The sequence below is a fragment of the Lynx rufus genome, unplaced genomic scaffold (assembly GCF_022079265.1).
Source record: "Lynx rufus isolate CCGP_SWC_20201006 ecotype Redwood Valley unplaced genomic scaffold, mLynRuf1.p SCAF_2, whole genome shotgun sequence".
NCBI lineage: Eukaryota > Metazoa > Chordata > Mammalia > Carnivora > Felidae > Lynx > Lynx rufus.
The window spans coordinates 118311708-118332938 of NW_025814834.1; the positions used below are offsets into that span (position 1 = coordinate 118311708).

The 21231-nt window shown below is 41.1% G+C and overlaps 1 protein-coding gene across 1 annotated transcript in view; it reads left to right on the forward strand.

The window, feature by feature from the left end:
• Positions 1 to 17805, forward strand: part of RNF115 (ring finger protein 115) — an 84504-nt gene extending 66699 nt beyond the window's left edge. Inside the window, exons 5-9 of the mRNA XM_047085803.1 lie at positions 10938 to 11009; positions 12164 to 12236; positions 13180 to 13273; positions 15717 to 15832; positions 16512 to 17805. Of these exons, the coding sequence (XP_046941759.1) occupies positions 10938 to 11009; positions 12164 to 12236; positions 13180 to 13273; positions 15717 to 15832; positions 16512 to 16643 (487 nt within the window). The 3' untranslated portion in view covers positions 16644 to 17805. The remainder of the gene's footprint in view (positions 1 to 10937; positions 11010 to 12163; positions 12237 to 13179; positions 13274 to 15716; positions 15833 to 16511) is intronic.
• The last annotated feature ends 3426 nt before the right edge of the window (positions 17806 to 21231 follow it).

Here is a 21231-nt window from a genome sequence, read left to right on the forward strand (position 1 = left end):
TTTATTTTATTCCTAACTTATTAGGGGCTTTTAATTAGGAATGATTAGTGATAGGGGCACCTGGGTGGCTCAGTCAGTTAAGCATCTGACTTCGGCTCAGGTCATGATCTCGTGGTTTGAGAGTTCGAGCCCCATGTCAGACGCTATGCTGACAGCTCAGAGCCTGGAGCCTGCTTCGGACTGTGTGTCTCTTTCTCTCTGCCCCTCCCCTGCTCACGCTTGGTCTCTCTCAAAAAAAAAAAAAAAAAAAAGAATCAAAAAAAAAGGAATGATTAGTGATTTTTATCAAATGCCCTTTGTGATCTTATCAAAGTGACTTTATAGTTTTCACCTTTAAACAATTAATGTATTTTATTAACTAATAGATTTTCTGATGTTGAACCCACACTGCAAGCTTTGAATAAAAACTACTTTGTCAAGAAGCATTAATCTCTTAATACATTATTGGAGTTAATTTGTTCCATTTATTTATTTTGATTTTTGCATCTGTTCATAAGGGGGGGTGGTAATTTTTTGTGTGTTCTTTCTATTACATTTTGGTATCAAGATTTTGTTAGTTTGATAAAATGACCTGGAAAATTTTGCTGTTTTCTTATGCTTAGGAATAGTTTAAATAACATAGGAATTATCTGTTCCTTAAAGGTTTGATAGAAGTTACCTGTAGTTCCGTCTGAGCCTGGCATCTTTTCAGGGACCAGATAGATCTCTTACAGCCTTTTCAGATACTTCTGGGGCTAATGGTCTAGGGTGGCGTTTTATTCATCTCTGTTCCCATATTTGTGTTGAATGAGTGGATAATTGGAATTATGTTTCTAAGAGGTATATGTAATACATGCATTAGTAGTAAGTATGACTAAGAGTTTGTGCCAGGTGCTAGTCTGAGTGCATTACAGGTATTTTTTTGTTTACTCTTCACTATAACCCATGGAGAAGTTACTTTGAGACTCCATTTTACAGTAGAAACTGAGGCATAGAGAGGTTAGGTAAATTGCATGAGGTTATAAGGCCAGTTAAATATTGAAGCCAGAATATCGCAGAAGTGATGATATTTGTATTTGGTAGGATTATATATGTTCAAAAATATATATTATATACATATTATATTTATATATATTATATTATATTATATTATATTATATTATATTATTATAATATATAAACAAATCTAACAGTATTCTGTAGTCTTCCCAATTTTTTTTAAGAAAAGAATTAGGCATTTCCATATTTTGCTCAGAAACTTTCCTTCCAAAGCATACATACCAATATGTCAGTAAGTAGTACTTGAAAGTTTTTCGTTCACTTTCTTTTTCTTTTCCTTCATGTAAACGTAAATGGAACACAACATATCTTTGTTGGTCGTATTATCTAGGGTCCTATTATTCTGCCATCTTAGCAGGTGTACCCTGATTGTTCTACATGATTATTACTCCATTGCCATAGTTGTCATTATATGTCACCCTATGTTTTGAAAACACATTACAGTTAGTTATTTTATAGATTTCTTTTTGGTTAGATTTTAGCTTGGTTTCTTCCTGATGATGGTTTGTCCTGTTGATTTGAGAGGAGTATAACTTTTTATTTTGCTCATCAGGTTTTCAACTGGGGGTTTCTGTGGGCTACATCTCAGGCTCCTGTTCATTCCACTGATTCAACTGTAGACAGAGTATTTGTCATTTAAAAAATCAGATCTCAGGGGCGCCTGGGTGGCGCAGTTGGTTAAGCGTCCGACTTCAGCCAGGTCACGATCTCGCGGTCTGTGAGTTCGAGCCCCGCGTCAGGCTCTGGACTGATGGCTCAGAGCCTGGAGCCTGCTTCCAATTCTGTGTCTCCCTCTCTCTCTGCCCCTCCCCCGTTCATGCTCTGTCTCTCTCTGTCCCAAAAATAAAATAAAAAACGTTGAAAAAAAAAAATTTTTAAAAATAAAAAATCAGATCTCAGAGATTAATTAGCCTTTGTGGGATTATTCATGTGTTCCTCACACCAATTTAGGGAGTTAGCCTGAAGTGAGATGTTTCCTTTGGCTTTTTCAATGACATGAGTGGAACCTCTTTGCAAATGTAAAGACGGGTAGATCTCACTTTGTTCATTCATACTGCAGATATTTGTTGAGCATGCCTAAAGTGTGTGCTCTTTCCTCTAATCTGCAGCTTTCAAATGATAGTTTATCCAGTTGTAATCAGGTGCTGAATAGACTAGCTCTTCTTATCTAACCTTAAATGAATCTGACCTGTGCCAGAAAACTAATTTATTAATTTGCTCCTGGGGGTGTTATGTTTCAGTGACTGGAAAACTCATTTCTGCTTGTTAGCATAGTGCTGGCTTTGAATTTCTCTGATAACAAGAAATCAAAAGCAATTAGGTGGTTGCATGGTATGTGTAGAATAAACAAGGGAGATTGCATAGTCTTCAGGAGAAATTTCATTCAGTGTGAATGAGAAATTCACATTTCATTGTGACAAGTATAAGGAATTATTCACCTTTAAAGATTATTTTTTTAGGATGGCAAAATATTTATACTCGTCAGTTGTTCTTTTCCTTGTCTGTATTAGATCAACACTCACACAATCATACTTTCCAGACTTCCTAGGGATTACTGCCTATTACTTTACATTTATTATAGTAAGACCTGTCTTTTAGTGTGTTGTACTCCTTTAACATTTGTTTTTTTATGGTTACATTTTAGCCTAGTGTTTTGATCAGCTATCTCTGAATCACTTTACAGGGCACATTACTTCTAAGGTTTGCTTCCTTAAAAATAAGTTCTCATGAAGTTAACCCTAGGTTTTGAGACCATAGTTTTCTGACCACTGATCACTACTCACATTTTAAAAATTAACTTTTTTGGTTATTTAAAAATATTAGGGTGGGGTTTATTATTATTTTTTTGATTAAAAAGGCAGCATTACCCAGAAATAGCTACAGTTACACCTTGATGCATAATCTTGTGGAACTTTTTAAATATCATACCTATGTCTGTATAATTGAAAAGGAATCATTCTGTACCTATTTTCCTATTTTATAATCCTCTTTTTTTTTTTTAATCTTAATAGATTGTGTATGTCATTCAGTATATTTCTGGGCTCCATCTTGGAGTCATTGAATTAATTCAACAAACACTTGTATATTACTTTGCCAAATGTTATTCCAGGTAGTGACTGTACAGTAGTGAACAAAACAGTCAAAAGTTTATTGTCCTTGTGGAGCTTTTAATGGGAAAGTCAGACAAGCAAAATAAGTTAAATCAGTAGACTGCTAAGCAGTAGTAAATTCTGTGGGAAAAAAGGGGAAGGGAGATTATGGAGTGTAAAGTTTCAAAAAGCGTAGTCAGCACAAGGCCTTATTGAGAAGGCATTTGAATGGACATAAATGAAGTGAGGTAATGAGCCAGGAATGTGCCCATAAGAAGAGGCCAGTTGGAGCAGAGTAAGTGAGAGGAGGAGTAGGAGGTAAGATCACAGAGAAGTAGGCTGGGTGTGGGGATGGGGAGAAGAGTATTAGATCCTGTAGAGCCTGGCAGACTACCGTAAAGGCTTTTATCTGAGTGCAGTGGAAACCCATTGGAAAGTTTAGGGCAGAGAAATGACATAGTCTAACTTGTGTCTTAAAATGATCATTCTGACTGCTATGTTGAGAATAGAATGGGGGGCTGCAAAGAGTATAAGGGCAAGGGCAGAAGCAGAGAAATCATTTAAGAGGCAGTTGCATTAATGTAAGCTAGAGATGCCAGTGGCTTGGATGAGGGTAGTGAAAAATGGTTGGATTCTAGATATAGTTTGACAATGGGCATAATAGGATTTGCTAACAGATTGGATATGAGGTGAAACAGAGTTAAGGATGACACTAAGGTTTTTGGTCTGAGCAACTCTGGAGTCACTATCAGCGGAGATGGGGAACACGAGGAATGGATTTGGGGGAGAAAATTTAAGAGTTCAGCTTGGGACATGGTAAGTTTAGGTGCTTATTACACATTCAAGTGGTGATGTTGAGTGGGCAGAAGTCTTGGATGGAGGTAAAATTTGGAAATGTGGCTTGTATATGGTATTTAAAATTATAAAACTGGGTGAAATTTGTCAAAAGAGTCAAGACAGTAAATAGAAGAGCTCAGAGAATTGAGCCCAAGCCTGATGGATTAGAAATTTGGAAGATAAGGAGGAATAAGCAGAGGAGACAGAAAGGACAACCCCAGAACAAGGAGGAAAACCTAGAGAAAGGACAGCTCTGGAAACAAGGTGAAGACTCTTACCTCCTCTTAGCTGTGTCTTCCCTTCTGCACTCTGTGGATTGTTTTTTTATCATCTGTGGATTAAACACACACATCACACTCCCTCCCATCCCCATTTTAGCTACCTATTACTTTTTTAGTAAGAGAAGATTTTGTTTTTTTTTAATGTTTATTTATTTTTGAGAGAGAGAGAGAGAGAGAGAGAGACAGAGGGAGAGAGGGAGACAGAGAATCTGAAGCAGGCTCTGCACCGTCAACACAAAGCCTGACGTGGGGCTCAAACCCATGAACCGTGAGATTGTGACCTGAACCGAAGTCGGATGTTCAACCGACTAAGCCACCCAGGTGCCCCAAGATTTTATGTTTTTAACAGCAGAATTCAGTGTAAATATTGCGTGTATCAGCTGAAGATAATCTCCTCACAATAGCTCTTAGACTTGCTGAAGCTACCCTGAGCAGCCTCTCTGTTTCTGCTGCAGAGATACGGAACCAACATCTGACTTCCAGGAAACAAGCAGCCAAGAAAGGGGAATCAGCAGCTCATTAGCTCAAAACATCCCTGGCAACCACAAGCATTTGTGCAGGGTCAGCGTTAGAGCAAGGCACGAGGCTTTCTCTCGAAGTTGATATCTGCTATTTACTTACTGGTTAGTTCAAGCATGCGGTAATTTGCTCTTCTAGTTCTTAGGCAGCAAGGAGGGTATATTATTTATTGCTGTGTAACAGATTATTCAGAATTTAGCAGACATTGTCTCACAGTTTCTGAGGTTCAGAAACTTGGGAGCAGCTTAAGTAAGTGGTTCTAGTAAAGGGTTTCATGAGGTTATATTCAAAATATCAGCTGTGGCTCTAGGCATCTGAACACTCAACTGGAGCTGGAGGCTCTACTTCCAAGATAAGTCACTTGCATAGCTCTTGGCAGGAGGCCTTAATTTCTTACCACGTGGACCTCTTGCATAGGGCTCTTTCAGTGTCCTCATGACTTGACAGCTGACTTCACCAGAGTATGTGATCCAAGAGAGAGAAAGGAAAAGGAAAGAAACCATAATGCATTTTATATCCTGATCTTGGAAGCCAAACACTGTCATTTCAGCCATATTTTTTCTGTAAGAAATGAGTCACTGGATCTAGCCCACATTCAAGGGGAGGAGAATTAAACTCCACCCCTTGAAAGGAGGAGTATTAAAGATTTGTAGACATATTTTAGAACTACTGTATTTCACTCTCTGGCCACAAATTACTTATATTTCTCCCATGTGCAAAATATACTCGCATCCTCCCAAGATCCACAAAAGCCTTTTCCCACTGGAAATCCAGGTTGTTGAAATCCACACTTGGATGAGGCTCCTTGGGTATAGTTCCTCAAGAACAGTTTCTTTTGATGTGAACACCTATAAATTAAAGAGACAAGTTTTCTACTCCTCACACACCCAACATACAGTGATGGGATAGGCATACAATAAACAGGTATGGAGGTTCCTATTTAATGTTTGTTTATTTTTGAGAGACAGAGTGAGAGCGGGGGAGGGGCACAGAGAGGGAGAGACACAGAATGAATCCGAAGCAGGCTCCAGCCTCTCAGCTGTCAGCACAGAGCCCGACATGGGGCTCAAACCCACGAACCATGAGATCATGACCTGCACGGAAGTTGGATGCTTAACCGACTGACCACCCAGGCGCCCCGAGATTCCTATTTGAAAAGGGAGAAAATGGGAGGCACCAAGAAGTCACTGATTTACAGCAGTTCTGATGTTATCTGTATAAATGTTGGCAGTTCCTTGATTAGGACTTAGTTCTCCTTTTGCCCAGGAATGCTGCTCTGTGGCTCTTGTTTCCTCCTTCTAGGCTCTTGGTTTCACCTTGTGAATTATCTTTTCTTTTCCATGAAAAATAGTCCAGGTTTGCAGCTGCATAGTTTTCTTAGTCTGTTTCTTGCCACTAGAGTTTTAAGGGCCCAAGAGGCTTCTTTTCATTTAGTTTTGCCTCTGTACCTTTTAATTTAAGCTGGCAGTGTTTTCTTTTTAAAACTTAGAGTCTCTTATGAATGTTACTGAGATTCATGCCTTTAGGAAAAGCCACACCCACATATATTTTCCAGAGATAATCTCCTTTCTGCTTTGGGCTTCTGGTATTGCTAAGGGACAGTACTTGTAGTGGGTACAATTGTATTCTCCACAAAGACATGTTTAGGTCCAGGGGAGCCTGTGTGGCTCAGTTGGTTAAGCTTCCGGCTTCAGTTCAGCTCATAATCTCAGTTTGTGAGTTTGAGCCCTGCGTTGGGCTCTGTGCTGACAGATGAGAGCCTGGAGCCTGCTTTGGATTTTGTGTCTCCCTCCCTCTCTCTTCCTCCCCTGCTCACACTCTGTCTGCTGTCTCTCTCAAAAATAACTGAAGATGAAAATAAATAAATAAAATAAACAAATTAAAAAAAAAAAAGATACGTTTAGGTCCTGAACCCCACTACCTGTGAATGTGGTATTATTTGGCATAAGGTCTTTACAAATGTAATCAAGTTAAAGGTGAGATCATAATGAGTTAGAGTGGGCCCAAATCCAGTGGCTGGTATTCTTAGAGAAATTTGGATACAGAAGACGCAGGAAAGAAAGGCACATGACAACCAAGGCAGAGATTAAAGTGTTTAAAAGCCAAGAAATAGCAAGGATTGCTGGGAACCACCACAAGCTAGGAGAGAGGCATGGAACAGGTTTTCCCTGAGAGTCTCCGAAGGAACTAACCCTAACAACATCTTGATTTCAGAATCTGGCTTCCAAAACTATGAGAGAATAAATTCCTTTCTTTTTAAGCTGTATATTTGTGGGAATTTGTTATAGTAGTCCTTGGGAACTAATACAACACCCTTAGGCCTCTTGGAAGCCCAGTTGTTTGATTGAATAGTTCTTTAGGCTATGTAGATCTTTCTGAGGCCTTAACAAAGAATTTTGGTAACCACATGCTAGACTTCCTCATTAACCATTTTCTTTGGCCATGCCCTGGATAGATTTGATCTTTGCTTGGAAGCCATTTCTTAATTTTAGTATCATTAACCATCTGGAGAGGCTGGGAATTTTCAGAATTATTTAGTCTTAACTCCTTTTTGTTGAACTATCCTCCTCTTTAGGGGCACCTGGCTGGCTCAATTGGAAGAATATTCGACTCTTAATCTCCGGGTTGTGAGGTTGAGCCTGTGTTGGGTATAGAGATTACTAAAAAATAAAATAAAATAAACTTTAACCATCTTTCCCTTTAATTTATCCCTCTCTTGCATTTTAATGTAAGCAGCAAGAAGAAGCCAAGAGGTACCTTCTGCCTTCTTGTCTGGACATCTCACTGGCTAGACTGTCACCCAGTTCATGAGCCACAACTTCTACTTTACATATTGTTATTGCTACTACATAACAAGGATCACTTTCCCTCCAGTTTCCAAGATCTTTCTCACTTAAGCTCTCACCCATAACTTCCTCAAAGGCCATGATACTTCTACTGTTTCTTCAAGGCTGTTCAAACTTTCACTGATACTCATCTCACAGTCCTAACTTATACCCTCTTTTGGGTTCTAAATCTACTCCCACATTTTAGGTTTTTGTTACAACAGAACATACTTCTAGGCATCAAAATCTGGATTAGTTATCTATTGCTGTATAATAAATTACACTAGAGCTTAGTGACTGAAGATAAACATTAATCATCTCATAAGTTCTTTGGGTCAGGAATTTGGGACAGCTTAGCTGAGTGGTTCTGGCCCAGTGTCTTATGAGCTTACAGTTAAGACGTTGGCTGTTACTTCAGTCATCTGAAGGATCAACTGAGAATTACTCATATTCTGGCAAGTTAGTTCTGGCCATTGGGAGGCGGCTTCAGTTCCTTATCATGTGGGTCTTCACAGGACTGCTTTACGTGGCACTTTTCCAAGAAAGTGATTTAAGAGAGAGTGAAAGGAGGAAGCCACAATGCTTTTTATGACTAATCTTGAAAGTTGTCCTCTCATACTCCATTGTCAAGAAGTAAGTCACAGTATGGTACTGGTATAAAAACAGACACCTAAATCAGTGGAATGGAATAGAGAGCTCAGAAATAAAGGAGCCAAGAATATACAGTGGGGAGAAGGCAGTCTCTTCAACAAATGACATTGGGAAAACTGGACAGCTACATGTAAAAGAATGAAACTGGACCATATCTTACGCCATACATAAAAATTAACTCAAAATGGATTGAATGTCAGACCTGAAACCATAAACCTTTTAGAAGAAAGTGTAAGCAGTAAGCTCCTTGACATTGATCCGGAAATGATTTTTTTTGGATCTGACTTCAAAAGCAAAGGCGACAATAGCAAAAATAGACAGGCTAACAAACTAAAAAGCTTCTGCACAGCAAAGGAAACCGTCAACAGAATGAAAAGGCAAACTACTAAATGGGAGACAATATTTGCAAATCTGATAAGGAGTTAATAACCCAAATATAGAAAAAACTCATATAATGCAAAAAAGAAAAAGAAAAGAAAACCAATCTGATTAAAAAATGGATTAGAAGACCTGAATAGCTGTTTTTCTGAAGAAGACATATAGATGGCCAACACGTACATGAAAGTGTGCTCAACATCAGTAAGCAGGGAATTGGAAATCAAAACCAGTGAAATGTCACCTCACACCTGTTAGAATGGCTACTATCGAAAAGACAAGAAATAACAAGTGTTGCCAAGGATGTGGAGAAAAGGAAGCCCTTGTGCACTCTTGGTGGGAATGTAAATTTGGTGCAGCCAGTGTGGAAAACAGTATGGAGGTTCCTCAAAAAGTTAAAAATAGAACTACCATATGATCCAGCAATTCCGCTTCTGAATATTTATCTAAAGAGAATGAAAACCTTAATTCAAAAAGATATATACACTCCTGTATTCATTGCAGTGTTATTTATCATAGCCAAGACATGGAAACAACCTGTGTCTGTTGATGGATATGGTTAAAGAAAATGTGTTTTGTATAAATATACACCACACACACACACAGCACACGCCCACAGGAATATTATTTGGCCATAAAGAAATGAAATCTTGTCATTTTCAACAACATGGATGGACCTTGAGGATATTGTGATAAGCGAAATAAGTTAGATGGAAAAAGACAAATGCCATATGATCTCACTTATATGTGGAATTGTAAAAAAAAAAAGAGAAAGAAAAGCTCATTGATAAAGAGAATAGATAGGTGGTTGCCAGAGGTAGGGGGTAGGGTGTGGGTGAAATAGGTGAAGGAGGTCCAGAGGTACAGACTTCTAGTTATAAAATAAATGATGGGGATGTAATGTACAGCATCGTGACTATATCATCAGGGAAATGCAAATCAAAACTGCAAAGAGATTATAGTTTCTTATACTAATTATAGGTAATTACAGCATTATAGTTAATAATTATTACATATTTGCAAGTTGCTAAGAGAATAGATCTTAAAACTTATAATCACAGAAAAATATGTTGTAACTATGATGATGAACGTTACCTAGCCTTTTTGTGGTGATCATTTACAATATATACAGACATTGAATCATGTTATACACCTGAAACTAATATAATGTTCATGTGAAGTATGCCTCAATAAAAAAAGAATTAAATCACTAAGTCCATACACTCAAAGGAGGAACATAAAATAATATGTGGACAATTATTTTAAAACAAACACATAGTCTAGTTATCTACTGTTGAACTTTAGGAATAGGGAGAGTCTAATATTGGCTACTGCCATTGTTGTATTGACTGGCCTAATAAGAAAAGTGGGACCCAAGGGGTTAAAAGTATGTATCATATCAATTATATCTACATAAAGCCAGAGAAAAAAAGAGAAGGGGCACCTGGGTGGCTCAGTCAGTTGGGCATCCGACTTCAGCTCAGGTCATGATCTCACAGTTCATGGGTCTGAGCTCCATGTCAGGCTCTGTGCTGACATCTTGGAGCCTGGAGCCTCCTTCAGATTCTTTGTCTCCCTCTCTCTCTGCCCTCTCCCCCGCCACTTGCACGCTGTCTCTCAAAAATAAATAAACATTAAAAAGAAAGAAAGAAAAATGTTCATATTATTCACAAAACAAATCTTTCTTCAGTCTTTTTCTTTTGCCCATTATCTCTGGGTAACAAAGATCAGTTCACCAGTATAAAGGACTGAGTAGATGAGCCATCTTAAGTATTCAGAATGACAAATGTCAGATGTGTGTGTATTTGATTGTGTTTGTGTTAGAAGCAATTGAAACACCTTTTGAGGGCTAATGTAGTATGTTGCTAAATGTTTGTAAAATGGAATTATTCTGAAAAAATTTTTTACAGGGCTCTTTAAATAATATCTCATGTAGAAACCCAATGTGTAAAACACATAAAAATGGCATTACTGTTTACAGCCTGGGCCTAAATCCCAGTGGTTTAGCATCCTTTTCAGCCTAATACTGTTGCCAGAGGTCCAAGGAACATAGCTGGAAAACTGCACCATGTAATCAGATTCATTTCAAGCCTAGTTCACAAAAATCTATTAATACATAAGATCATGGAGCTCAGGAAGATAGCCATAATAGCAAAATAGCACTTTACCAGGTAGTTGACTGATTTCTGGTGCTACCTTTTGTACAATGGTAAGTGAGGACCCATGGTAGTTGGAGGAGTTGCTGATTGTCAGCCATAGATATCTGTAGAGTACTTTCATAAGTCTCTTGTCTTACCTAATTTTTTTTTCCCCTGCAACAGCATAATACAGCAGATATTTGCAGGATTCTTTGCAAATTCTGCAATTCCTGGATCCTCACATCCTTTTTCCTGGTAAGTAGTGAATTGCCTTCTGTCTTACTTTGCTGGAGCAGCAGCATTTTAGGTATATGTACCATTGTGAGAAAGAGAAAGAGCTGAATAGGTGAGTATATAGATTTGATTGGCAGACTGTTAGATTGCCTTTATTTGCTGAGCCCAAACTTAATCAGAACTTATTTTTTTATTGTTCAGTCTCCTGAGGACCATCCTGGTCCCCCAGGATGTCTGGGCACTGGATGTGTCGGGTTTGGTTCATATTCTGGTTTGAGAGTTGTGTTGAGAGGGGAATGAGATGGTCCCTGCCAAGCTGGCATCTGACTTGCAAGTTTCTTCTCTAGGTTGTACGGAAAGATTTTATTCCTTAAGAATTGCTGAAATTCTTAAGAAGGTATCTCAGGAGAAATAAAAGGCTGTATTTCAGTATCAGAGTGTCACTTAAGTACGATAGAAGTTAAGATGGAATTTCTTCTTGTCTAGGCAATCACATACCACTTCCGACTCTGCCTCGGAAGCCTCCTTTGCTCAGAGGGTCCTCGGTCCTTCCACTCAGTTACCCTATTTTCCAGCCTCTAGTTTCTTTTAACACGTTCCAGCCAAAGAGCTTGGACATCTGTCATCCAGGGTAGTGCACCAGCAGCTCCAAAAAGAGGGGCTGCTGAGTCCCTTTTGTAATTGCTCTAGGTTGTGATTCAGAGACCACTGTGGCCGCTTCTCTCCTTGAAAGCTCCTCATTGTCCAGGACCGTGGGCAGCCTCTTCGAATGAGGGAAGTCTGCTACAGATTTTGGCCAGTCACAGAGGGAAAACTCTCCTTAAAAAGCAGCTCCATCTATATTTACTCTACATGGGCGTAGAGAAGACAAACTTTTCTTAGCCAATAGGCAATGAGTCACTCTTTTCTCTCTGGTGTGTCATGTGGTATTTTAGGTAGCTTCACATTTTATGTTCTATTCGATTAAGTAAAAATTCCTTACTTAAAGAGAGTAAGAGACGACTTCTGGATAATCTCTTTGACCTTAAAAATACCGAGAAGTTCTTTGCCACTTGATTTTAGAGAACTAGTGACTTTCCAGCTCTGAGAGAGAACGGGATCTCCCAGTTTTTTCTGTGGTGTGAGGCAGAGCCTGGTCACTCCGTCTAATGCTGTCTGTCTCATCTCATGTATAGGAGCGGGATGCTGCACTCCAACCCTGGGGACTATGCCTGGGGTCAGACAGGGCTTGATGCCATTGTAACCCAGGTGAGGAGCTGCCTTTTGAGGGTGTCTGTTCAGTGTGTCTCATGGTTCCACAGGCTTCCTGCTTTCCTTCTGCTACTTTCTGAATGGCAGTCACTCTGCTTTCCCTAATATTTTGAGCTTGTGGGTTTCCATTTTACTGAAGGGATGAATGGTTTACGGATTTAGTTTAGCATCCATGTACATTTGAGGTCCTAGGGACTTTCTAGAAGATGGTTTCACCTCTGTAGGAAGAAAAGACTTCTCCTGTAACAAACAGTATTTTGTATTTTTGGCCTCTTGTTCAGTCCTGTGAGGATCCTGTTAACAACTACTTCACAAAAAAGGAGGGTCTCCTCACATGTTTGAAGCAGGGATTTCTGCTAGATGGAGCAAAGTAGGGGAAGGAAGCAGAGAAAAAGGTATTCCCATGACATATATAATCGCTTCCACTTATTTATGTTTATTTTAGTTTAAATAGTTTTCATTTCCCTTGTGGATTGCTGAGAATAGAAAGCATGTCATTTATATCCAAATCTTCTCATAGGCAGTAATTTACCTATTTCTTGGCTTACTTGATGCTACTTTCCATACTCTCACCCTTTTATTTCTTCCAGCAGAATGAAGTTTTTAGACCAGTTAAGTATTACCTTTTGTTCAGTTTTAATTTTACTCCTGACATCACAACCCTTATGCTGCCTCTGAAATTGCTTTATGCCCAAAGGTGGGCCTTGCAATGATGGGTTTGTCTGTAGGGTTACACTGATGTCACTCTGAAATTGTAAAGCAATTACAAGTGTTCCGGCAGCAGGAAAGGGGAAACCCAAGCCTTTCAGAGCCTTGCAGAAGTAAGAGCAACTAACATTTCTAATATATGCACTGTTTGTTCTCAGCTGGAGCAGCTCCCTCCCCAGGGATGGTAGGATGTCTGCCACTTCTTCTTCTTTTTCTTTTTCCTTTTTTGTAGCTTTTAGGACAACTGGAAAACACAGGGCCTCCCCCGGCTGACAAAGAAAAGATCACATCTCTTCCAACAGTGACAGTAACTCAGGAACAAGTTGGTAGGTTCATTTCCATACTTCTTCTGTCAAATCTGATCTCTGTTCAAAATCGCAGCACCTTCCTGTACTAAGGATCTTTAGGTGAAGCTGTAGCACTCCTAACTAAAATTGCTACTTGGTGCCGTAAGTGGAAGATAGGGCCTACCTTTTCATTTAGGGTTAGTCTTTTTTTTTTTTTTTTTTTAAGTTTATTTATTTGTGAGAGAGAGAGAGAGAGAGAGAGAGAGAGAGAGAGAGAGAGAGAGAGAACGCACGTGCACGGGTTGTGGAGGGGCAGAGAGAGGGAGAGAGAATCCCAAGCCTGACATGAGGTTTGATCCCATGAACTGTAAGATCATGACCTGAGATGAAATCAAGAGTCGGATGCTTAACTGACTGAGCCACCCAGGCACCCCAAGACTTGATTTTTTGAAGAACTTACTAGGGGAAGCAAAACTCAACTAAATGATTAGAAAACGGTACAGGAGCACCTGGGTGGCTCAGTCAGGTAAGCATCTGACTCTTGATTTCAGATTAGGTCATGATCTCACAGTGGTGAGATCAAGCCCCACATTGGGCTCGGGGCAGACAGCCGGAACCTGCTTGGGTCCTGTCTCCCTCCCTCTCTGTCTCTCTCCCTTTCTCTCTCTCTCTTTCAAAATGAATACACATAAAAAACAGTATCAAAAATAGTATTGAGTGGATGATACTGAGGAAGAGAAAAAAAATTGGAGGCTGAGAATTTGTTTCACATTTATTCTGTCAGATACAGTCAGGTACATTAGATACAGTTTTTTTACTTTTAAGCACTGAAGGAATTTAGTGACAAGGAACATTATTTCGAACTGGGAGTTTCTTGTACTACAAATTCCAGTTTAGAGTCAGAAGATTTAAAAGACAGGATAGGCCATCTCAGAGAGGTCATTCTGTTCAAGGAAGAGTATGAACCAGTGTGAGAATGTCAGCATGGGCATAGTGTCTGGATCAGGGAAAAGGAGAGTGGCCTGATGAACCCTGAAATGCAGTCTGGTTTGGGAGCATGGGAGGTATGATTGGGTAGAAAGGCCTTGTTTGAGCGGACGTTGAAACTGGCAGAGTAGTTAGGGCTGGATGTTTTAGGTAGCAGGCAAGTTTTATAGGTCCCCAAATGGAGGATTGGGGGAATTTAGGTGCTCTTTAGGGAAGATTCGGCTGGAGGTAGTATCTCAAATAGATTGGAAGGCAAAGAAAGCAGAAACGGGGATTCAAGGGGCTGCTGCAACATCCAGGCGGGGTGCAGGTGACAGTGGCAATGCTGACAGATGGGGAAGGGTAGACTCAATATCACTTTGAAGAAAGGCTTTCATCACCGATTGCCTAATGGGATAAAAGAGGGAAAAGGGTCAAAGATGACTGTCAGATTTTGCAGCTCAGGAACTACAAGAGGCGGTGCTGCCATCTATCAGGGTGGAGGCTTGTAACCACCCCCCCCCACCACTACCCCTGGTCTAGTGGGGTTTGGGGATGGAAGTGATGTGATGGTTTTCATTTTGAATTTGGTGATTTTGAGGTGCCAGCTGGGGGGGTGCTCTGAAGCTAGTATTAGGGGAAGTGAGCTGCTTGCAAAGCATAGGATAAATTTGGAGGGTTGAAGGCTGGGGTCAAGGGTACCTACTTCCTGGGAGGCTGTTCCGGTGGACCAGTCATAAGAAATAAAAGGTGGAGTTGAGGTAAAGGTGTTAGATAAGAGTGGAGAGGAAGGAGTGACTCTTGGTAGTCTTATTATTCCGGGCCCTTGAGTGCTTTGGGCATGTATGTAGCACATGCTGGCCATTGGAGAGGAGGAGCTGGTATCATTAGCCAGACTTGGGAGACCCCGAGTTTGCTGCCTGGTACTCCCAGGTTAGTGTGTAGCCATTTCCTCACAGAGGGCTTCTTGTCTCTGGACTTGGAGCCTGAGCTGTCCTTGGGCTTTGCAATTCTGCAGCACCACCTCCTGGTGCAGCTTTTAATTAACTTGTCCCGAGGGCTTTAGGACAACCACTCTGAAAGAGGACGCGAAATGTGGAAAATGGCAGGGTTAAAGTGGCTTGAGACACTGACTGGGAACTGCTGAGATTGCTCAGATATATCTCGTGGTTGTAGTGGACAGATTGCCTGTGTTTCCTGAGTAGAAACTGCCAGAAGGATATCACACGTCTGGGAAGATGCTTTTCCTGTTTTACTTAACAGATCATCCAAGCCCCGGTTTATTTTTTGCAAGCCTTGATGTTGAAAAGTAGGCCTTTCTGGACTAAGCCCGTTCGTCGATCCTCCTTTTCACAAAAGTCCCTTTCTACTCCCAGCTCCTCCCCCATGGTGAAGCGCAGTTTGTGCTTCCTACCTCCACCTAGGGTACACTTTGTATCTTACGCATTCCTCTGGACTAGTTTTTTCTTCCTTCTTTTTGCTCGCTTACTTTAGAAGGCATTTCCTCCTCCAACAGATATGGGTTTAGAGTGTCCAGTGTGCAAAGAAGATTACACAGTTGAAGAGGAAGTCCGGCAGTTACCCTGCAACCACTTTTTCCACAGCAGTTGTATTGTGCCGTGGTTAGAACTGGTGAGTACAGCCGCCTCTCATGTGTGATGGGCTGTCTCTGCCAGCCACATCTTCTGGGGCAGGGCAGGGCGGGAGGTGGTCCCGGGTTAACAGAGAGCCAAGGAGAGCAGATTTTAGTCCCTGCCTAACTCCTGCTGGTGCCGTCACTGTTTTTTAGATCACTCTTATGTTTGGAAACTTCTCTGACCAGAGGTTACCAAACCACAGCCTACAGGTCTCGGGCCTGCCACCTGTTTTTGTAAAGGAAGTTTCATTGGAACACAGCTACGCTCATTTGTTTACCAATTGTCTGCAGCTACCTTTGTGCTGCATCAGCAGAGTTGAGTGGTTGTGACCCAGGCAGTATGGCCTGCCAAATCTAAAATATTTATTACCAGTTCCTTCACAAAAAGTTTCCTAACCCTTGCTCTAGACCATGTCAGGTCACCGTATCTGGTTAGTTCTGTTCGGTGACGTGTGGTAGTTGTTGTTAAGCTCCTGGCCTGGAATTCTGTCATTTCTGTTTCAAGGTCCATTTGAACATGTGCTGGTGTTCCATCTTTGAGCCCAGTGTGTACTGTGCGAGAGTGCATGCCCTTTTTGTCTTTCGGCCTGCCAGCTCTCAGGGTTTCTTAAGTGTTTAGCACCTCTGGCTTCTCAGGTCAGGCTGTTTACATGGACCGATTTCCTTCTGTTGCAGCATGACACGTGTCCTGTGTGTAGGAAGAGCTTAAATGGTGAGGACTCTACTCGGCAAACCCAGAACTCTGAGGCCTCTGCAAGCAACAGATATAGCAGTGACAGCCAGCTACACGACCGATGGACTTTCTGAAGCTGAAAAGCCCGCATCTGAGCCACAGCTGTGGTAGTCTTCTTATCACAGCTGTCAATTGTATCAAAACAGAAAAGTAGTAGGTGGATTTAGGAATCGCATAAGAAACCCCAACCCATAATATTAATGCAGTGAGTGTTTTTTCTTCTCTCAATTTAAAGTTAGTATCTACAGATGGAATTGTATCTACAACCAAATGCCTCTGATTCCTGAATTCAGAGTGATACTTTTATAAGTGTGAAACTTGATTATGTGGGTTTCCCCTGCCAGAATAGAATCACTCTACCTTAAAGTCTAGCGAGGGTCCCACCATCTGTCATGTTACCTTGTAGTGGATGTTTCCACTTCCTGATCTAACCTCCAGCCTACCATTAGTGTATTTGATAGTAGATACAGTGGAACCACAGCCCTAAAGTCCTGCTGATAAAAAGTCTTCCTGTTTTAATTGTACAAAAACATCTGCTCTTGGCCACATTAGCCACCAAGCGAGGTCAGGTTAATTCAGGAATCTGAGACGAATGATTTTGTTTTTGTTTTGAATCCTCAGAAAATCAAAGAAAAATTGGTGGGGAGGAGAAAGTGGCTTATCGTTGTACTCTCTGGTTTTCTCATTTTAATTTTTAAAGACTACTTCACAAGGTGCAGTTTCTGCAGAAGCCAACATGACGCATCTTAGAAATCTTACGTTGGTGGGAATCTGATTCTGGTTCCTTTTGGAAGTGAGTTGGGCAGGATACAGGCACAGAAGGACAGATATTTGAAATGTTTGGTTCTGGAGCTTTTTTAAATGACCCGCAACTCATTGTTTACTGCCTTTTGTCATGGGGACCTTAAAATAGTTTCCCTCAGAAGAGGAATTACTTCATTACTGCTTCTACAGCCAGTTCACTGTTTTTAGTAATTCATTGGTCTTCAGAAATTGAGATTTCACATTGTCTCATTTTAATTTTTTTAAGCCCTTTTTATCATCTCTGAAATCTTTCTGTTCTGCTTGGTTCTGGCTGTACTTGGAATCAAACTGATTATTGTGATCATGCCCAAAACAACTTGGCCTTGGAGAGGTGGGCCTTCGATTTTCAGCCTAACAATGTCTCATTGCACATGCACATGCTCTTTGAAGCATTTAAGTGTTTAAAGTTGAATAAATGAAGACGATCAAGAATGTTGTTGGAACTTCAAAGTCTCAAAAGGAAATGGTGGGGACATGTAACCACTGTTAGTGCATGTCACAGGGGCCCCTGTTTGGTCACATCAGCCCTTCAAAGTTTGGAATGATCAGAACAAGACGGGGCCACTCTTTGATGAGTCTCTCCCTTGGCTACGACTCTTTCCTCAATATTTGTTGGCCATCATACACTGGTTTGGGGGTGAAGGAAGGGGGTTAGAGATATCTTTGATGGAGGGTAAACATGTAGGGAAGGGAAGAGAGAAAGTGGGAGAATGGCTTGCTAAATTAACAGCCTGCCTCTAAAATTGTCACCACAAAGGTGTGATTTAGGTTGGGCCCAGAGGGAATAAAAGATGTTTTCTCCTGCGTCTCTCATGTCCTACCTTGGCAGAGATTGTTTCTTTGGAGACCGTGAGCTATTTACTATGCACATTGATGGGTAGCCTCAAACTGCACATCAGTTTTGAATGGGGGACAGGGTCAAGAAGCTGGGGGGGGGGGGGAGGAGGTATATTCTGAATATTTAATGGCCACTACTTAGATGGAGAAAGGCCATGTGCTGACAGAGCACATGGTAGTTTTCAAGTAGAACCGCGTTTGCTGTGTCAGAAAAATTAGGATAATTGTGTCCCTGTTAAGAGTCTGGAGATGCCAGGACAGGCCGTTGTATTTTTACTTCAGCTAGAAAACTGGAGAACAAGAGCAGATCTGAGTCATTTCACAAAGGGTCAGAAACAAAGCGGTAGGTACGGAATTACCTTTTTAATACACAGAATAGCAAATAGTGTCAGTCTCAGCTGAAATTTTCTTCACTTGTTTTGCTCTGATAGAGGGCTTGAGGCTTTTTTTTTTTTTTCCTGTTTCCTGTACCCCTCCCACTTAATGAGTCTTTGTGTTTTATCCTAGGAGGTATCTTGGAGTGCCAGGTTAATTTAGGTTAAGGTGTGGACTAGGGTAGCGTTCTCCAGAGAAACAGTCAGTAGGGCAATAAGGTGTGTGTGCGTGTGTGTGTGTGCACGCGCACGTGCACACGCTTAGAAATTTATTATAAGGAATTAGCTTGGGTGATTATGGAGACTAAGAAGTTTTCAAGATCTTGATCCAGCAGCCAGCTTATGGTGTAGTTTTAGTCCGATTCCCAAAGGCTTGAGTACTAGGAGAGCCAGTGGTTTAATTCCAGTACAGAAGCTGGTGGAAATTTTGAGAACTAAGAAAAGCCTTTTTAGTTTGAGTCCAAAGGCAGGAAAAGACCAGTGTCCTCACTCAGGCAAGAGGCGCTCCCCCTTGCTAGCAGAAGCGTCAGACATTTTGTTCTAGTTGAGCCTTTGACTGTTTGGATGAGGCCCACTGGCACTGATGTTCTTTCTGAGAGCAGTCTGTCTGCTTTAATCAGTCTACCTATTCAGATGTTAACCTTACCAGAAAAAAACCCTCACAGACACACCCAGAATAATGTTTGACCAAATATTTAGGTACCCCTTGGCCCAGCCAAGTTGACACATAAAATTAACCATCACAGGAGGAAAAATAGAAATGATGCACCCAGCAGAGTGATACTCATCCCACTTAAATTTTGCCAAGTAAACAGTGTGTCTCAGAAATGTCTGCTTTGCTTAGAGGCCTCAGTACCAGGGTTAAAAAGTGAAAGAAATGTAAACGGGATGAGCCAGTTTGCTGTGTACAGCATGCATCTATTTTTCTTCCTTAAGCTGAATTAACCTGGAAGAAATCTGAGATGCCTCCCATTCTAGGAAGAAACATTGTAGATTCATTGGTCTCACACCAGAACATGGCTACGGCTAAGAGTTTATTTCCAGGAATGCTTTGCTTTTTAATGTTTCAAACAGTTTAGATATAGTGCCCAAGGTGGACAACTACATAGCCTGGACTTTTCAGATGTTCGTTCCTTTCCAGTTGGAACGCTTTACAGACTCAGGAGTCTGGGGTCTTAATAGCCAAGGAGAGAGATTTAGCTCTCCCTGGTTGTTTTTTTTTTTTTTTTTTTAAATTTTTTTTTCAACGTTTTTATTTATTTTTGGGACAGAGAGAGACAGAGCATGAACGGGGGAGGGGCAGAGAGAGAGGGAGACACAGAATCGGAAACAGGCTCCAGGCTCTGAGCCATCAGCCCAGAGCCTGACGCGGGGCTCGAACTCACGGACCGCGAGATCGTGACCTGGCTGAAGTCGGACGCTTAACCGACTGCGCCACCCAGGCGCCCCTCTCCCTGGTTGTTAAAGAGAAGAGGAAACAGGTGCAGTTTCAGATCTTGAGTCCTTCTACTTGAGGCCTTTACATTCATACTAAATGGCCTGTAGGTTCCATGCAGAGCTAAACAGATTTTCTTATTCATGAATGTCTTTTCTTTATTTTCCCTTTGTCCACTATCATTTGAAATTAGAGGGGAAGAAAAGTATTTTGGAGAGACCTCCTAGAGCTTGGTAAATTTAGAAGTTGGGAAGTAATACAGGACAACTCCTTACTGGCCGCCAAGTGATGATCGCTTCTCGGGTAGTTTTCCCCCCGAGGGGTTAGTCTAACTCTCGTTCGTATGGGTCAGTTCTGGCTGGACAGAACTGCTCAGTTAAGTGGGAAGGGCAGAGTGGTGAACATTTAGCTGGAATCTCCAATGTCTTTAAAGTTTCTAAGCTAACAAATTGGGAGCAGGGAGGAGGAATAAACCTGGCTTCAAAAATTCTGTTTCCCTCCAAGCTCCTACTGTCAGTTAGTTCTCTGAAGAGTTGGGAAACGTGGAGGATCCAGATGGCAGCTTGCCCCTGTTGCTATAGCTCCTGGAGTCTTTCCTTACAATGTTCTGATTTATAATTAAAAGGAATTACTCTGGGTGGGGGATGTGGAGATGGCTATGAATTAAATAGCTTCCTTAGCTTATTGGAAATTTTAGTTGTCAACAGTTGCTGTCCAACAGTTAAGCCAGTGCTTGTTACATGTTTTCTTTGAGCAATACTCTCTCTGATCCAATAATTAGCTCTCAAGTTCGAAGGACTTTTTCTGGGGAAGAATTTGTTTCTTTTTCGCAACAACTCTCACTTTGGTTAGGTAGCTAATAGGAGAAACAGATTCCGTGTGTGTGTGTGTACAGACACACACACACACACACACACACACACACACACACACACACACACATATATATACGCACATTCACACCAGAGGAACAAAGGGCTGTGGTGGCCATTGAGGTCAAGTTAGGAGGTACAGCAGAGGGCTGGGGCCTCACACTCCAGTTCTCTCACTGTACATACCTCAGACCCTTGCATTTCCATAGTTCTCTGCTGTGGGGCACTGTTTGGCTTGGGCAGACATCAAGTGTTGAGGGGAAAAATGGCTTTGAGGAAAGAGTATTCATCATTCTCTGCTTCTGTAGTATAATTAGTTGAACACAAATATAATTTTCTA